At 37.5% G+C, this 16,202-nt stretch overlaps 1 protein-coding gene across 5 annotated transcripts; it reads right to left on the reverse strand.

Annotated features, from left to right (window-relative positions):
- Positions 1 to 9,878: 9,878 nt before the first annotated feature.
- On the reverse strand, positions 9,879 to 13,001 carry LOC111803330 (phosphatidylinositol 4-kinase gamma 1). 5 transcript variants are annotated; one of them, XM_023687679.2, is made up of 4 exons: positions 12,687 to 13,001; positions 12,260 to 12,302; positions 12,107 to 12,186; positions 9,879 to 11,940 (listed from the first exon to the last, which is right to left on the reverse strand). In XM_023687679.2, exon 4 carries the CDS (start codon positions 11,869 to 11,871, stop codon positions 10,255 to 10,257), a length of 1,617 nt encoding a protein of 538 aa, XP_023543447.1. In that variant the 5' UTR covers positions 11,872 to 11,940; positions 12,107 to 12,186; positions 12,260 to 12,302; positions 12,687 to 13,001; the 3' UTR covers positions 9,879 to 10,254. The 5 variants fall into 5 exon arrangements, with proteins under 5 accessions (XP_023543447.1, XP_023543448.1, XP_023543450.1 ...); XM_023687680.2 differs by having other exon boundaries at positions 9,879 to 11,994; XM_023687682.2 differs by lacking the exon at positions 12,260 to 12,302.
- Positions 13,002 to 16,202: the final 3,201 nt, after the last annotated feature.

Below are 16,202 nucleotides of genomic sequence, written 5' to 3' on the forward strand. Positions count from 1 at the left end.
CTAAAAACTTTGCACCCTAAGAAGACTTGCAATGGAGAGTTTCCGACTTCCATTTCATTTTATCATCTACTTGAACGGTTCGAAGCCAATCAAAAAATACACTTTCTAACAGCTCAAAGTTGACATTTTCGCTGATTTGACTTCGGTTTGATACGCTCGAACCCTTTCTTTTTAGTTTCAACTTTTCGGGAGCGTTTAACTTATTTTAGTTTCAACTTTTCTTTCAAGGCTAGTATGACTACCTTTTAGTTAGTTTAAATTATTTTAGCTTAAAATTTAAATTTGAGAGAGTAGTGTTAAAGCTAGCATCAAGGAATTGTAGTAACTTCGGTCTAGGCCAACTATGTAAGTGGTCTTACTATCGGCTCGGTCGGAAGACTTGCCTTATGTATGACGACGTGTACCCAGTGGGCACATGTCATTTATGCTTTATGGTATGTGATGACATTATATGATGATGTGATGATGTTATATGATGATATGAAATGATGGCATGATGATGTAAGATGTTTGATGATGATATGACTTAATATGATAATATTACATATCAAGATGATGTGCATGTATTAAATGTCATTAAGCATCATGACGATGAATTTTCTAAAACACAACCCTAATTGATGTTAATGATGATGAATGTATGAAGATCAATACATGCATGTTACCTAGGGTAATGTGCGAAAGATGTATAGGTTTGTGTCATAAAGATGATTTAAAGATGAAAACTATAAGGACGTCATGCATTTTGTGTATTCATATACATTGGGTTACTTCCCCATTTATGATGATGAGTATGGACGTGTATAATATGACGATGATTACGATCATGCCTCGCATGACACTTAGGGGTCTGCTGACCTCCGGACGACGCTATGGACAGCTAGCTCGACAATGATGGGTTCAGGGGTGTGAACCACCTAGGGATCTACGCTCGCACGTGTGAGACGTCTGTAGGAAAGTACTATACATCCAATTTTGTCTGGACTGGAGGCCACACTTATGACGGTTTTAACGGTAAGTCCCTAATCATGAGTTGCATGTGTTGCATTCTCTAATCCCTATAGTAGAGTCAGTTCACAATAATTTTTAAAATACTCCAGTCATGTGCTATTTCTATTTGATGACGACATCGCAAGTCAAGACCATGACACTTGCATAGGATAGTTATATTTTATTTCTTAGACTTAAGGATATGATAGGGTGTTTTTATTTTTATTGTTTATTTATTTCATTTAGTATTTCATTATGTTGTTTTAAAGATATTTTCGAACACGTAAATCCATGAAGTATTTTATGATGAAGTTTTAAATGTTTAATTCTGCGCATAGGTTATAATGATGATAGCAACTTTAAATTAGTAGAAATCTAAGTTCGTTACAAAATGATTTCTTTACAAAAAAAAATTGGTAAAAAAAAAAATGATATGCATTAATGGTAAAAAAATCAATTTTTTTTATAAAGGTAGAAGAGTGTTAATACTATTTTAAAAATCTTACAATATCTTTTAAGATTAAGTATTAACCATTTCGGTACAAAATTAACCAGTTATTTTAATTAATTTAATCCAAAAGAAAAAAAAAAATTGAGCTTAAAAATTAGGTCCAAAAACAACCCCAAAGATACATCTATATCCTACCCCGTCCCACCTACCATATCCCTGGATTGGACATGCTCAAATCTTGTTCAACTAATCATAATTTCATGTCATCATCCATTACCATTTTTTTCAACACAAATAATAATGATAATTTAAATTAATTTTTCTATTTTTAACAATCAAGCAATTCCATATTAAGAAGATACAAAATTAAGAGTTAGAGACATGGATTTAAATTTAGATTTAATACTTTATTTTTAAAATTTTAACATTATGTCAAAATACTTATTAAAATTAAATGAAAAGATGGAACAAAAAGGAAATGAAGTGGTGGAGAGGAAAAAGGCATTGATTGGTTTGTAAAGAAGAAATGCATAAAGGATGAGTTTAGAGAAAAAGGCATTCGAAAATCACTCTCTCCAATCTTTTCATTTTAATCATCATCGATTTAATAATTCAATCAAACACATTGAGTCCGTTCTCCATCAACGATTCACAAAATTCCTTCACTCTATTCAATTCGTTTTTGCTTTTGATTTGATTTGAATTCATTTTAACCCTAACATGCGATTTTCAGAGCCGCGGTTAACGAACAATCAAGGATAATTTCACATCAAATAGAGAATCAGAGAGAGAGAGAGTTTGAACATTACGAAGAATTTGTTTCAATCCGCTACAGATTCCAGACCTCCTCCTTCAATTGCTTCTAGCAACGCATCGGCGACTTCCTTTTCTTCTCCTTCTTCTTCTTCTGTACCTCGATTTACGGACTCTTCTCTTTCTTCGTCTTCTCTCGTTTTGCTCGCCGAATCGAGAACCGACCTCTGCTCTTTCTTCTCCTTCTTCGTCGACTCCATTTCCGAAACGATCGAGTTGAACGATCCGAATTTCGGAGTGATCTCGGCTGAGACTCCGCAAAATTTGGTGTCGAAAGTGAAGCCAAAGCTGGAGTTCGACGCCGACGTCAACTCGTCGAGATTCTCCAGAGCCGACGGACAGTGCTTCCGCCGTTTAGGTTCTCGAATCAAATCGGAATCCTCGATGCCTACATCACTGAAGTCCGCGGCGGCCGAGACGGCGACAGTAGTTGGAGCTAGAGGACGTTCGCCGGGATCTGGATCGGCGGCGGAGAAAGAGGAGCGGGAGAGTGGTGAAAGTGATGGATTTTGGGCGAAATTTTCGCGAGTTTGAGGCTCTGCCATTTTGTTTGTGAAGAAATCCATTTTTTTTTTATATAAAATAAAAATAAAAAAAAAACAAAAAACTTCGGAAGATTATTTAATCATCTTCAGGATGAAATTACCGGAATGCCCTCAATTGTATTTCTTGTGGTCCTCACCTTAGAGTGGTCCCGCAGTTCCACGTGTCATATAAATGGATTTTATTTTATTTTATTGCTTTTCCTCGATCATTGAAACAAATCCACTTTCCCAACTTCCACATTCATATTTTGTATTTAATTATTATTATTTTTTTTTTTTTTAAATGATAGATAAATTTTAATCCTTAAAATTTGTATCTAAATTTGAGGTTCAAATTTTAATAAATGTTTAGCATATTTGTCGCAATTAAAATATAAAACAAAAAAGTCAACAGACGAGGACTAATTAAAGTTTTAAAAGGTTATTTGAAGTCTAGGGATTGAGCTTGTAATTTAATCGAACATATTAATGTTTATCCTAGAAACTTAGTACCGTGTATAATATCGAATGAGTTAATAATCTATTATATATAAAATTAAAATATTCAAAACTTATTAGATACACAAATAATATGTACAAAGTTTGTATGTATAGAGTATGGTGAAAGGTAATTTGGAGGTCAACAGGGTGGAGTCGAAGAGTAATCAATCGGTTCTGCCTACGGCAGCCATGGCGACTGCCCTTGCGACGTCAAAGCCAGCAATGGTGGTGGAAAAGAATAGTAGAGGATTTAGAAGCCCTTGAAAAGAAAGAATCATGGTTGCTAAACTGAAAGGGCTTTAATATCATCACCTTTTCTACTATATTATATCTAGAAAAAAAGTTTTAGAGAAGAAAAGGAGAGACATTGGTTAAGGACTCGAGACTTAGAGGCAATTTTTTAAGGAAGTATCCAAAATGGAAGTTGTTCACAACGTCTAAGACAATTGATTTAGGATTTTGAATCATAGTAATTGATTAAGAAACGAGAGAAAATCGAAGGTAAGTCATAGGAGTTTGATAGCTTTTGAAAACTATTATTTATGTATTAGGAAATCATTTTGAACTAGTTTTGTGCTCGAGAAGGCACTTGAAAATTGGACCTCTGTTCGTGCTCAAACCACGCAAGTTTCAAGAAATTGTTCCAACTTTGAATGCAATTATTTTTTTTTTTATTGCTCGATTGAAACTCTTTAAGTTTGACGAAGAAACTAAGTTGCATCGAATTAGGTGGTAGAAAATATATGAAAGAAATTTTTGTGTTTTGGAGTTGAATTTGGAAAATTTGAGAAAATCCTTGAAAATTAGTTTGCATGGGTGCATTGGGGTGGATCAAGCGTAGGCACTAGCAGAGGACACTTCCATTGTAGAATAATGGAAGGAAAAGTTGTAGCCGAGTGAGTTAGCACTCAAACGAGCACTCTGAAATGCGGAAGAGGGACGCATGACACGACCAAGTAAATCGTTAAATTTGCTGACCATCGCTTCCCCTAGGTATCGAAGTGTAGTCGGGTGTAAAACCATACTATAAAAATAGTAGATTGTGTCCCCTAGGAGCAAGTGGCAACATGGAAATGGTGCTCAACAGACCACATAATGATCGAGACAAGATAAGTGACATGATGTGACAGAGGAGGATGGTTCATCATCTAACACACCAAGAGAAGTGATATGATGCGACTGATGAAATGATGGCGACATGAGTGTCAAAGACAAGCTCAAAAAGGGTCGGGTAGAGCCCCGGTCATAACCTCAGAAGTTGAGACTTTGATATGAGTTTCAGCATGCGATTCTTAAGTTATGTCCGTCTATATAAAAGATAAAAGTTCACAAATTTGGTGTCATTTGGACACCCGACAAATGCTCCATGAGGTCATATGACTGCTTGCCAAAATCACGTTTACTCCAAAAAGATTAGATATGCCTTAAAATAGGTGTGTCACAACGTGGGTGAAGCATTGCAAGACAAATGTCTTAGGTGTCTTTCTTTGAAATGTGTTTTTCAAGAACAACATCGGATGACACGGGTGTGCCGACATTGCTCACTAGCCTATGTGTCAAAGGTTGATACTTACACCGGCTATTCGATATGGTATCCATAAATGACTCGACATGGACATGTAAGGATTCATGCCTAGATACAACCCTAATGGATGGATGTCCGAGATGTCCTATGATAAGTGGACTCATGGGGTCAATTCTCAGTAGACATATTCGAGCACACTATGATGACCAATGACATTTCGAAACTTGGGATGACATCACGATGCGTAAGCCGTGTTGTTGGGAACCAAGATGATGAGACAAAATGTGGTGTTGCATATGAGAGACCTTTGCCTAGAGTAGAGGCAAGGTCAAACTTCATGGCTTAACTTAGTGTAAAGGCAAGTCGGCTAGAGCTGTAGATGATTGATCATTCATACACGGACGATGTGTGTGGCCGAATAATGTTAGACTCTGCATGAGTTGTGTTCAGTTAGCGAAAGAAAACCTCATCTAAGGTCCGACAAAACCATAAAGTCAAGAAAGAAAAAAATAGGATTTTAGTTTCCCTTAAAGCTTGTCATGAGTGTGTCAAGATCATGACGTTGCATGATTGAAAAAGTACGACTGTCACACTAGGTGCAGTATAATATTCGAAAAAAATCAGACGACCTGCTTCCACCATGATTCAAGCTTCGGCATGGAGTGCGACTACTTCGAGGGACGCACATGGGACTCATGCATGTAGTTTCCTTTAGTCGTGCTTGGGCAGCGTGAAGCACGTTAAAGGTGATTTATGGCCTGTTCGACCTTTGTTTGATTGTTTTTTGCTCCAATTTTAACATCCTATTCCTAATATGACTTAAATTAGGACTAATAGCAATGAAATTTCTAGAGATACGGAACACCAAGCGGGTAGGATTAAGAGCAGTGAAGTGTCATGGTCCTGCATTCTTGACCGTGCGGCGTCGTGATCTATACACGCTCACGACCAGCCTTAAGGGGAATTAAGCCCCATATATATTTTTCGCCCCGGCTTTGTGGCTTCATCGGACCTTAGGCGAGGTTTGTCTTCGCCAATCGAACATCACTTGTGCGGAATCCAAGCTTGTTCAACCACACACGCCGCCTGTGCGTGTATGTTCAATCGTCTGTGACACATCCGACTTGCCTCTACGCTAGGCCAACTCATTCGGTTCGACCTTGCCTCTACTCGGGCCAAGGTCTCTCAATACAACGTCGCATCTCATCTTGCCATCTCGATCCTCATCGACGGGGTCCATGTGTCTTGACGCCATCCCGAGTCTCGGGATGTCGTCGGCCATCATAACTCGTTCGGTCATGCCATCGAGAATGGGCCCGCGTGTCGTTCATCTCATCGGGGCTTCCCGAACATCCATTCATTCGGGTTCTATCGAGGCATAGGCCCTCTCGTGCCCATGCCGAGTCATTTACGGATACCGTACCGGATAGCGGGTGTATGTAGCAACCTCCAACACGCGGGCTAGGGCGCAATACCGGCACACTCGTGCCGTCCGGTACTGTCCTTCAAAAACCCATTTCAAAGGAAGTCGCCCGAGACACTCGTCTCGGCACTCTCGCCCACACTGTGACACACGTATGTGCCACAGGGTAGCTCACTTAGGCCACAGGGCCCAGGGGTGGTGGAGAGCTAACACCATGGTACCCCCTATAGTACATTTTGAGCCATTTTCATTCTACCAGGAGTAGACATGATTTTTGTGAGGTTTCATACGGTGTCGTGCATTGTCCGTCCAATGTCCGATTGACACCAAACTTGGCGAGCATTCATATTTCATATGGACGGACTTAACTCCCGAACCGCATGCCCAAATTCCTTCCGAAACTCCAACTTTTGAGGTTAAGGTCCGGGGCCCTACCCAGCCCTTCAACAAGCCTATCTTGTCCTTCATGTCTATGCTGATGTCTCTGTTATGCTTGTGTCTCAACATGTCTTCAATGCCCACTTTGTGTGGTGGTGTGTTGGATGATGCATCGTCCTCCTCGATCGCATCATGGCATTCTTCTACGTTGGCCCGCATATGGCCGGGTGGCGTCTCTTGAGGGACGCCCCTTTGCTTGTCATGGCATGAGGGTCACAACCTACTCTCTTCATAGTATGGTTGTGACATGAAGCATGCACGACCAAGTAAGTAGCCATTTGGATTTCTTTTAGCCGGGATTGCTCGAATATGCTAACATGCGTGATACGAACCAAGACATCAATCATGCAATATAAACTTAGAAGGAATATGTGAAGAAAGTGTTGTCAAAGTTATCAAAAGATGTTTCAATTCATACCACATTGAAGAAGAATCAAGTTTTATTGTTATAAATTTTGTGTGGATCATAATTTTGAGTTATGATGTTTATTTAATGTATTTTAAGATTTATTTACATAGTAGTTATTTATAGCCGTAAAGTATACATAGTGGTTAATTATGGTCATAAAATATAGTTACAACTTTTGGAAGGACTGATAAAGGTTAAGGGTTTTAGGTTGAGGCTGTATAAAGTCATGTATGTTATCTTTGTAAGGGAGGCTTGAAAAAATATGGTAAAAGAACATTTGTGCTTTTCTTTAGCCAATGGCTAAGTTTCTTTGCAATGCTATGTAGCTTAGGTAACATGTAAAATCATTCAAGCTTGACATGATCAATCTTGCTCGCAGAGTGATTCAAATCTCAAACAAGTGTTCTTGCCTTGAAATATTTGATCAACAAGGTAATCTAGATTTTACTTTCCCTTGGTGTGATTCTTTATCATTAGGTTAAGTTTAGATTGTATGTTTAGAATTATTCAAGCTAGACATGATCGATATTGCTTGTGGAGTGATTTGATTCTCAAACAAGTATTCTTACCTTGAGATATTTGATCAACAAGGTAATCCGAATCTTACTCCCTTTGTAGTGATTCCATATCATTTGGCATCAAAGTTTTCCCTTGGACTGATTTCATATTAATGCGAGCATGATTTGCTTGATATAGATAGAAAATGCATGTTTAGGGCATTGGATTGAGTTGAAATGATAAACATGTAATATAGGATGTCTGCGAATATTTGAAATATTCCTAAAATGAGATTTCTAAACTGTATGCTATATGAGAATTCCGCTATAGTAAAAATTATAAAAAGATGTTTTAATTCATGCTACATTGAAGAAGAATGAAGTTTCATTATTATAAATTTTGGTGGATCATAATTTAGAATTATGATGTTTCATTAATGTATTTTAGGACTTTTTATTTACTTTAGGTTACATTTACATAATAGTTAATTATGGGTATAAAGTAGGAATGTTACAACTTTTGGAATGCATTTAATAGTTTTCATTTTGAGGCTAAAGTCACTTAGGTTAATTTTGTAAGATAGGCTTGGAAAATATAGTAAAAGAAGCATTGGTACTTTCTTTAACCAATGACTAAGTTTCTTTGTAATTCTATGTAGTTTAGGTTGCATGTAGAATCATTCAAGCTCAACATGATCAATCTTGCTTATGGAGTGATTCGAATCTCAAACAAGTGTTATTGCGTTGAGATATTTGGTCAATAAGAATCATTCAAGCTAGGCACGATAGATCTTGGTTGTGGAGTGATTCGAATCTCAATTCAGTGTTGTTGCCTTGAGATATTTGATCAACAAGGTAATCTGAATCTTACTCACCTTGGAGCGGTCCCTTATCATTTGGTATAAGAGCTTTCCCTTAAGTTGATTCCTTATCAATTGATTGATTTATCTCCTTGTTTGAGCATGCATGAATATATTAAGTTAAGAATAGCGTACTAGAGCTAGCATGATTTTATGATGATTGGGTCAAGGTACTTCCAGTAGACCGAGCACCCTAGGATCATGAGTGGTGATCAGAAGTCAAGACCCTAGTGCTCCCAAAACCATATTAGCTCAATCGTTTCTTATTTCCTTCGGTACCTCATTAGCACGAGGTTGATAGTTCTCCTGTCAAGCGGTAGATATTTACGAACCTATACCGTCGAGCTTGACTAAGGCTAGATAGAATAACGTGTCACGTCGACATAGGTACCCATATCGTGTTTGGGTCAAAGGCCTCCTGAATAGGGTTGTGGCTCCGTAAATCTGTTTTAAGAGGAGAGGGCCACACAAGTAGACTAAGTAGTTAGTCGATCCACAGAGTCGATCCCCCAAACTTTTTTACTCTACAGTTTTTATGGAAGAGTCGCCAATTAACCTTAGACAAAGATGTTTAGATAGATGATGTCATAGTGTTGTATGATAGGACTATGACGAGGTTGACCTCCACATTAAAAAAATGTTAATTCATCTCCATGACAATATAAGCTAGGTAAGTCTAAAAAAACAAAAAGGTTGAATCATAGCTCATCCAATAAATATGTGGCACCAAAAAGGTGAACAACTTTTAGACCTCTAAAGGGTTTGTGAAAACAAGAAAACGGCTCGAAACTTTAAAGTTTCCCTAAAAGCTAGTTTTTTCTTGATTGTGGTATTGATCAAAGCTCTATGAGTGATTCGAATCACTTAGTAGGTAATTCATTCCAAACTTTTCCTTGAGTTAATTTCATAACATTTGGTTTCAAAATTTTCCTTGAGTTAATTTCATAATATTTGGTATCAAAATTTTCCTTTGGGCTGATTTCATATCAGAATGTTTTGTTTCTCTCTCCAACTACGTGGGATCTCACAATTCACCCTCTTTCTGGGTCAAGCGTCTTCTTTGGCACTCGTTCCCGATGTGAGATCTCACAATCCTCCACCCTCCTTCGAGGCCCAGTGTCCTCGATGACATTTGTTCCCCTCTCCAATCAATATAGGATCTCACAATCCACCCCTTCGGGCCCAACATCCTCACTAGCACTTGTTCCTCTCTCTAGTCGATGTAGGATCTCACAATTTCAATGGCACACCACCCGATGTCTAGCTCTAATAGCAATTATACAACAGTCCTATAGAAATTCTCCATCGGTTCTGATTCGTGAAGGAAGGATTGTGTTTAAGAAGAGGCCGCCATTTATTTTTCATTTTAATTCATTTGGGGTATTACAATTCTGGTGGAAGCTAGAATATCATAAATCTGGTGAGGCATAACCATGCACCAAACAAAGGGTTCCAAAATGAAGATCCAATAATAAGGATGAGCAAAGGAGCAAAATACAAGTAAATGTCCAAAGACATTCAATGTAAATACAGAATGAACATATATTACTTAATACAAGTAAATGAATTATGAGCTTACAAAAGAGGGAAAGAGCTGAAGAATATTTTCTAAGGACACATCATATGACCTGCAACAAAACCGCTTTCAATGCAGCCATTTCATATGAATTTGTATTACAAGCAAAAGAAAATATGAGAGGGAAAGGATGGCTGCCTAACTCACCACTCACTTTTCCCTTTCTGCCCCCCTCCCTATCGTCGTTGTTGTCGTCGTCGTCTATACTATGAACGGTCTCCTTTGATTTCACCCTGAGAAAAGAAAATCAGAACTTGCAAGAAGTTCCCATCCTCTGAAGCTTTGAGCCCACGCGTCTCGTCTCGTCGAGTGCTGTCGGTAAAAGCTTCTCAAAACTATCCAAAAACACCTCCCACTCATCCCGACTCATTTTTCCAAACATGATTGCCCCGCTCTCGCTGTGAAGCTTCTGCACCGAGAAACTCTTGCTCTTCGTCAAACCAACATGGTTACTACTTTTCGGAACAACCATGTAGTTAAAGTCGTTGATGTCATACTCATATCGCTTTGATCCAGTTGTAGGACATGGGAGCTTAGGAACTTTTGGAGGCTTGAGGATTTCAGGTGTCTTTCGGAGATGGGGACCAAAAACCTCTTTGTTGCGACCATCATATGTGCTTTCGCTTTCGAATTTCAACATTTCCAGGTCTCCGTTTTCGTGTCTGGATTCTCGCTCACCCGAAATGATAGTCGGTACAATGGCCATAGCTCGAGCACAAAGGTTCTCTAATGCACTTAAGATTTCTTCTCCACTGCCGAATTCCCGGGTCATCATTTCACCAATGTCAGCAAGACAAAGCCCAGAAGCTACAGCCTTCTTCAGAAAAATGGTGCACAGAATGAGGATTCTAATGGAGGCCTCCCTTATAGCAGGAAGCTCAGATCTTAAGAGTTCTGCATCTTTGACGGGATCAAGATTGGCAATGTACTCAAGTTCGTTCTCAGAGAAAGGTACCGACGCCTGAGGCCAGTGAAGCCACTCGAAATATGGATCATCGAGCCACTCGGGAAGGCAGAGTCCATGATCAATCGGCACAAGGCCAACCACCCCAACATCACAATTCTCATGCCTTTGTTTCTTCTTCACAAGTAAATTTCCTGCATGCCTATCAATATTTAAGAGTCTTATATCAAAAATCCCAATGCGATGAACTGCAGCGACAGAGAAACTAGAGGGACCAAGGTCTCCAGCATCACAATCGTGATCTACGTAACTCTGGAGTGATGCAATCTTGCACGGTGTAGTCGGAATCCCAGATGAATTATTAACATGGAATCCAACATTTGAGATCTCTACCAAAGCTGTCGGAGGAACACCGACAAAGCCACCATAGTCAAGCAGATAAGCTGCCAATTCACGAATTCCAGTTTCACCAATCCGAACCGAGCGCTTCAAACCAGGTTGACCCATCAACCTACCGACAAATCCTTTAGGATTATTACACGCAAATGGTTCTTCATCAATAGGCTTTACCACAGCAATGTTAACCCCACTTTCATTACGCAGGATATACGCACCACCTAACCCGCTCGACACTGGTACTGGACCAACACCACACGACAAAGCATTTGTGGCCTCTTCTATGACAGTGTTCAGCCCTGTGGTAGCACGGCCAAGCATAATTTTAATCCTCGGCTTGTTATCAACTTGTTCTACCAAAGATAGGCATGGAGTTGAAAAGCTTCGATGTATACAAGCAACTTCAAATGCTTCTCTCAAGGAGTTAACAAAATTGTTTTGGTCAATTTCGCAATTGCTAAAGTCGATATGGGTATTGGATTGAAGCCTACATCTCTGAGATCGGCAAAACGGCTTAAACTCACAATGTCGATCAACTACAACGGCCATCATGAACAATTTCATGCAGCTTAATGACAGTTACATGGCAATGAAAGGAAAATCGTCACGGTTTTCCCTAAGGATCTGCCTTCCCTGGAAACATCAGGAATCACTCTCATTTCCAAGAAGTGCATTGAGATTCAACTACTAATGATCAAAATCAACAACAGAACAACATTTATAAACTTAAAACATTTATACATGGAACAACCACGCAGCAAGAACAATAAGGTTAAGAGTAATTATTAAGTTTTCTTACCATTAAGGTCAGATTAAGTTTTAAAACATCATAATAAATGCATGCCGACTTCCACCCAATTTTCTGGAATCCATCACAACCTGCAGAGAAGTTAGAATTTATAAATCATGTACTGAAAATCAAGAGACAGATTGTTGAGTTATATTAACAAACCTAATAATCCATCGCCCCTTTGCAATTGGATTACCAGAATGGTCTGAAACCAAAAAAAAAAAAAAAAAAAAAAGAAAAAAAGAAGAAGATAAGAAAATGTGAAGAAGAAAATTCCATTTGAACTCTAAAACGATGCCCTGTTACACGAATGTTCAAGGATTTTGGTCATATTGTACAGATTGTCCATGATTCAAACTGAGCACAAACAATTCACACATGGGGGGATCGAAGAAAAAGTGAAGAAAAAGTGAAGAAAAAGTAAAGAAAACTGAACTGAATCACTGAACATTGCTCGATCTATTCATTTTCCAGACAATGAAACAGAAAAACAAACCACTCTCCCATCTAAGCACAAAATAAGCATACAAAAACAAAAAAAAAAAAAAAAAAAAAACGAGAGAGAAGGGGAATTAAAGCGAGAACTAACCGTGAACACACAGTGTTTAAGGCATCCTGGGAGACGAACAGGAGAATGGGAGCGCGAGAGAAAGCAGTTGGGTCACCGGCAAAATTCAGAAAGAGGACCCTCCCGCTCCCCTTTGACGAGTATAAAAGAAGAAGAAATTCCTCAACCCCAATGCAGTGCCCCAAAATCTCCACAACCCCATCCTTTTATGTACGCTTCCATTTCCCATTCTGTTTCTCCCTCATCCATCGCTCCCTTTTTTTGGCCAATTTCCAAATTAGGGCAAATCGGGACAGCTTGTTCTTGCCAACTACAACTCTCTCTAACTAACTTCAAAACTCCCCACTTTTTTTGTAACCATTCTTACTTTTTCAATAAATAAAACAAATACATTTGCAAACTACTTTTGAGTTTAATACAAATCCGGGTCAAAAGATGGAGATACAAAACCAAAAACCAAATACAATATAATATACTTCAACAAGATGGAAAGAAAACGTTCTTGAAATTATCCAAATATATTTCAATTCATGTCACATCCAACGAGAATGGAGTTTATTGTTATAAATTTTGTATAGCCCTAGAGTATATACATGGTGGTTAATTATGGTCATCAATTATTAATTATAGCTCTTTCTAAGCACCATCTTTGCCCTTTCTAATTTTCATGCAATTCTTGTGGTAGATTGCATCCGAGCCATTCAATCAAGCATTGATCAAGTTCGTTTGTGGAGTGATTTAATTTAGAACAAGGTTCCAAATCTTGCTTCTAGATCTTTGATCGGAAGAAGTAATCTAATTCTAGTCTTATCCCTTGGTTGATTAGAATTTTGTAGAAGGAGGTGTTAATTTATTTGATTCAAGGGTTCTTGCTTCAACAAAAGTTTGAATCATTGGACTGAGGATTAGGGTTCCTTATTAAGTTGCATGATTGTAGTCTTTTTACTAAGATTGATCTAAAATCGTGTTATCATCAAATTCACATGCATATTGCGTTGAGTGGAAAAGAACTTTTAAAACTAAGTATGGTCTTTATGAATGGTTGGTTATGCCTTTTGGATTAACTAATGCACCTAGTACATTCATGAGACTAATGAACCATGTCTTACGAGAATATTTAGGTAAGTTTGTGATTGTTTATTTTGATGACATCCTTGTTTACTCTAAATCTTTAAATGATCATATTACCCATGTATGCAATGTTTTGACTACTTTGAGAAATGAATGTTTCTATGTAAATTTAAAGAAATGTAGCTTTTGCAAGGAAAAAGTTTAACTTTCTTGGACTTGTAATTTCCTTGAATGGGGTTGAGGTTGATGATGAGAAAGTGAAGGCTATAAAAGATTGGCCTACACCTGAAAGTATAAGTGAGGTAAGAAGCATTCTTGGTCTTGCAAGTTTCTACCTAGGTTCATTGAGAATTTTAGTACAATTGCATCACCCTTGAATGAACTTCTTAAGAAAAATGTATCATTTGTATGGGAAATAGATCAAGAACTTGCTTTTCACACTTTGAAAGAAAAATTGAGTTATGCTCCCTTGCTTGCATTACCTAATTTTGAGTCAACTTTTGAAATTGAATGTGATGCTAGTGGAGTAGGGATATGTGCCGTATTAATACAAAATCAAAGACCTTTAATGTTATTTAGTGAGAAGTTGACTGGTGCATTTTTTAGGTATCCAACTTATGACAAAGAGCTTTATGCTTTGGTTTGTGCATTGCAAACCTGGCAACATTATCTTTGGCCTAAGTAGTTCGTTATTCATACGGCCTGCCAAGTGGTTGGAATTTATTGAAACATTCCCTTACGTCATAAAATTTAAACAGGGTAAGGAGAACATGCTTTATCACGATGGTATGTCCTCCATACTTTGAATGCTAAGTTGTTGGGTTTTGAACACAAAGAATTTGTATCAACATGACATATTCTTTGCTCCTTTTGTTGAATCTTGTGAAAAAGAACTCATTGCGGATAATTACTTGTTGTTAGATGAATTTTTGTTTCGAAAAGGCAAACTTTGCATACCATCTTGTTCCATACGTGAGTTACTTGTGAGGGGAGCTCATGGAGGTGGTTTAATGGCACACCATGGAGTTTCTAAAACTTATGATATGCTTTCTGAACGTTATTTTGGCCTAAAATGAGACATGATGTTAATAAAGTTTGTGCTCGTTGCATAGCATGTATACAAGCTAAGTCTAGGCTTCAACAACATTGTTTATATTCTACATTACCTGTTCCTAATGGTCTTTGGATTGATATATCAATGGATTTTTTTTTAGTTTTACCTAGGACTAGGAAAGGTTGTGATAGCATCTTTGTTGTGGTTGATTGATTTAGTAAAATGACTTATTTTATTCCTTGTCACAAAACTGATGATGCAAAACATATTGCTGACTTGTTCTTCAGGGAAGTTGTACGATTGAATGACATTCCTAAAAACATCTTTATGATCGTGATGTTAAACTTTTAAGCCACTTTTGGCTTTATGGGGTAAGTTATGAACTAAAGTCTATTCAACTACTTGTCATCCTTGAAAGGATGGATAAACTGAGGTTGTTAATAGAATCATGACTACTATGCTTATTAGGTGATATGAACCAAGAGATATCAATCATACAATATACATCAATGAAAATATGAGGAAAATTTTGTTGAAATTATCCAAAGATATGTCAATTCATGCCACATTGAAGAAGAATGAAGTTTTATTGTTATAAATTTTGAGTGAATTAAAATTTAGATTAATTTAGTGTTATTGTATTTCATTAATATATTTTAAGACTTTTTATTTAATTTAGGCAACATTTACATCATAGTTAATTATGACCATAAAGTATGAATGTTACAACTCTTGGAATGTTAATAGTTTACTTTTGAGACTATATAAAGCCAGGTAAGTAGACTTGGAAAATATAGTAAAAGAAGCTTGTGCTTCTCTTTAGCCAATGACTAAGTTTCTTTGCAATTCTACGTAGTTTAGGTTGCATGTAAAATTATTTAAGTTCGACATGATGAATCTTGCTTGTGGAATGATTCAATTCTCAAACAAGTGTTCTTGGCTTGAGATATTTGATCAATAGAAATCATTCAAGCTAGACATGATCGATCTTTCTTGTGGAGTTATTCGAATCTCAAACAAGTGTTCTTGGCTTGAGATATTCGATCAACAAGATAATCCAAATCTTACTCCCATTGGACTGATTCCATATCATTTGGTATCAGAGCTTCGGGCTCAAGATCGAATATATGTGTTCTTTGCGTTTCTTCTCAATTTGATTTTTATTTATTTTTATCTTTTTAGTTTTTAATCGACCTAGAGTTTAAAATCAATCTTGGCTCTATTGAAAATTTTGAGAGGTGATAATGAGAGCTTCATTTGTATAAATGAGTGCAAACAGAGTGACCTAAAATTCTTTGAGTGTATACACGTGAGAGAGTGTTGTGAGGTCCTTTGTATTTCCATAACTTATTTTTTGCATAAAAGTTTCACAAATAGATTCGAGAACGAATCCTCATGAAGAAGTGGAGAAT

Source organism: Cucurbita pepo, chromosome 10 (assembly GCF_057944985.1).
Source record: "Cucurbita pepo subsp. pepo isolate OVF chromosome 10, ASM5794498v1, whole genome shotgun sequence".
NCBI classification, from domain to species: Eukaryota; Viridiplantae; Streptophyta; class Magnoliopsida; order Cucurbitales; family Cucurbitaceae; genus Cucurbita; species Cucurbita pepo.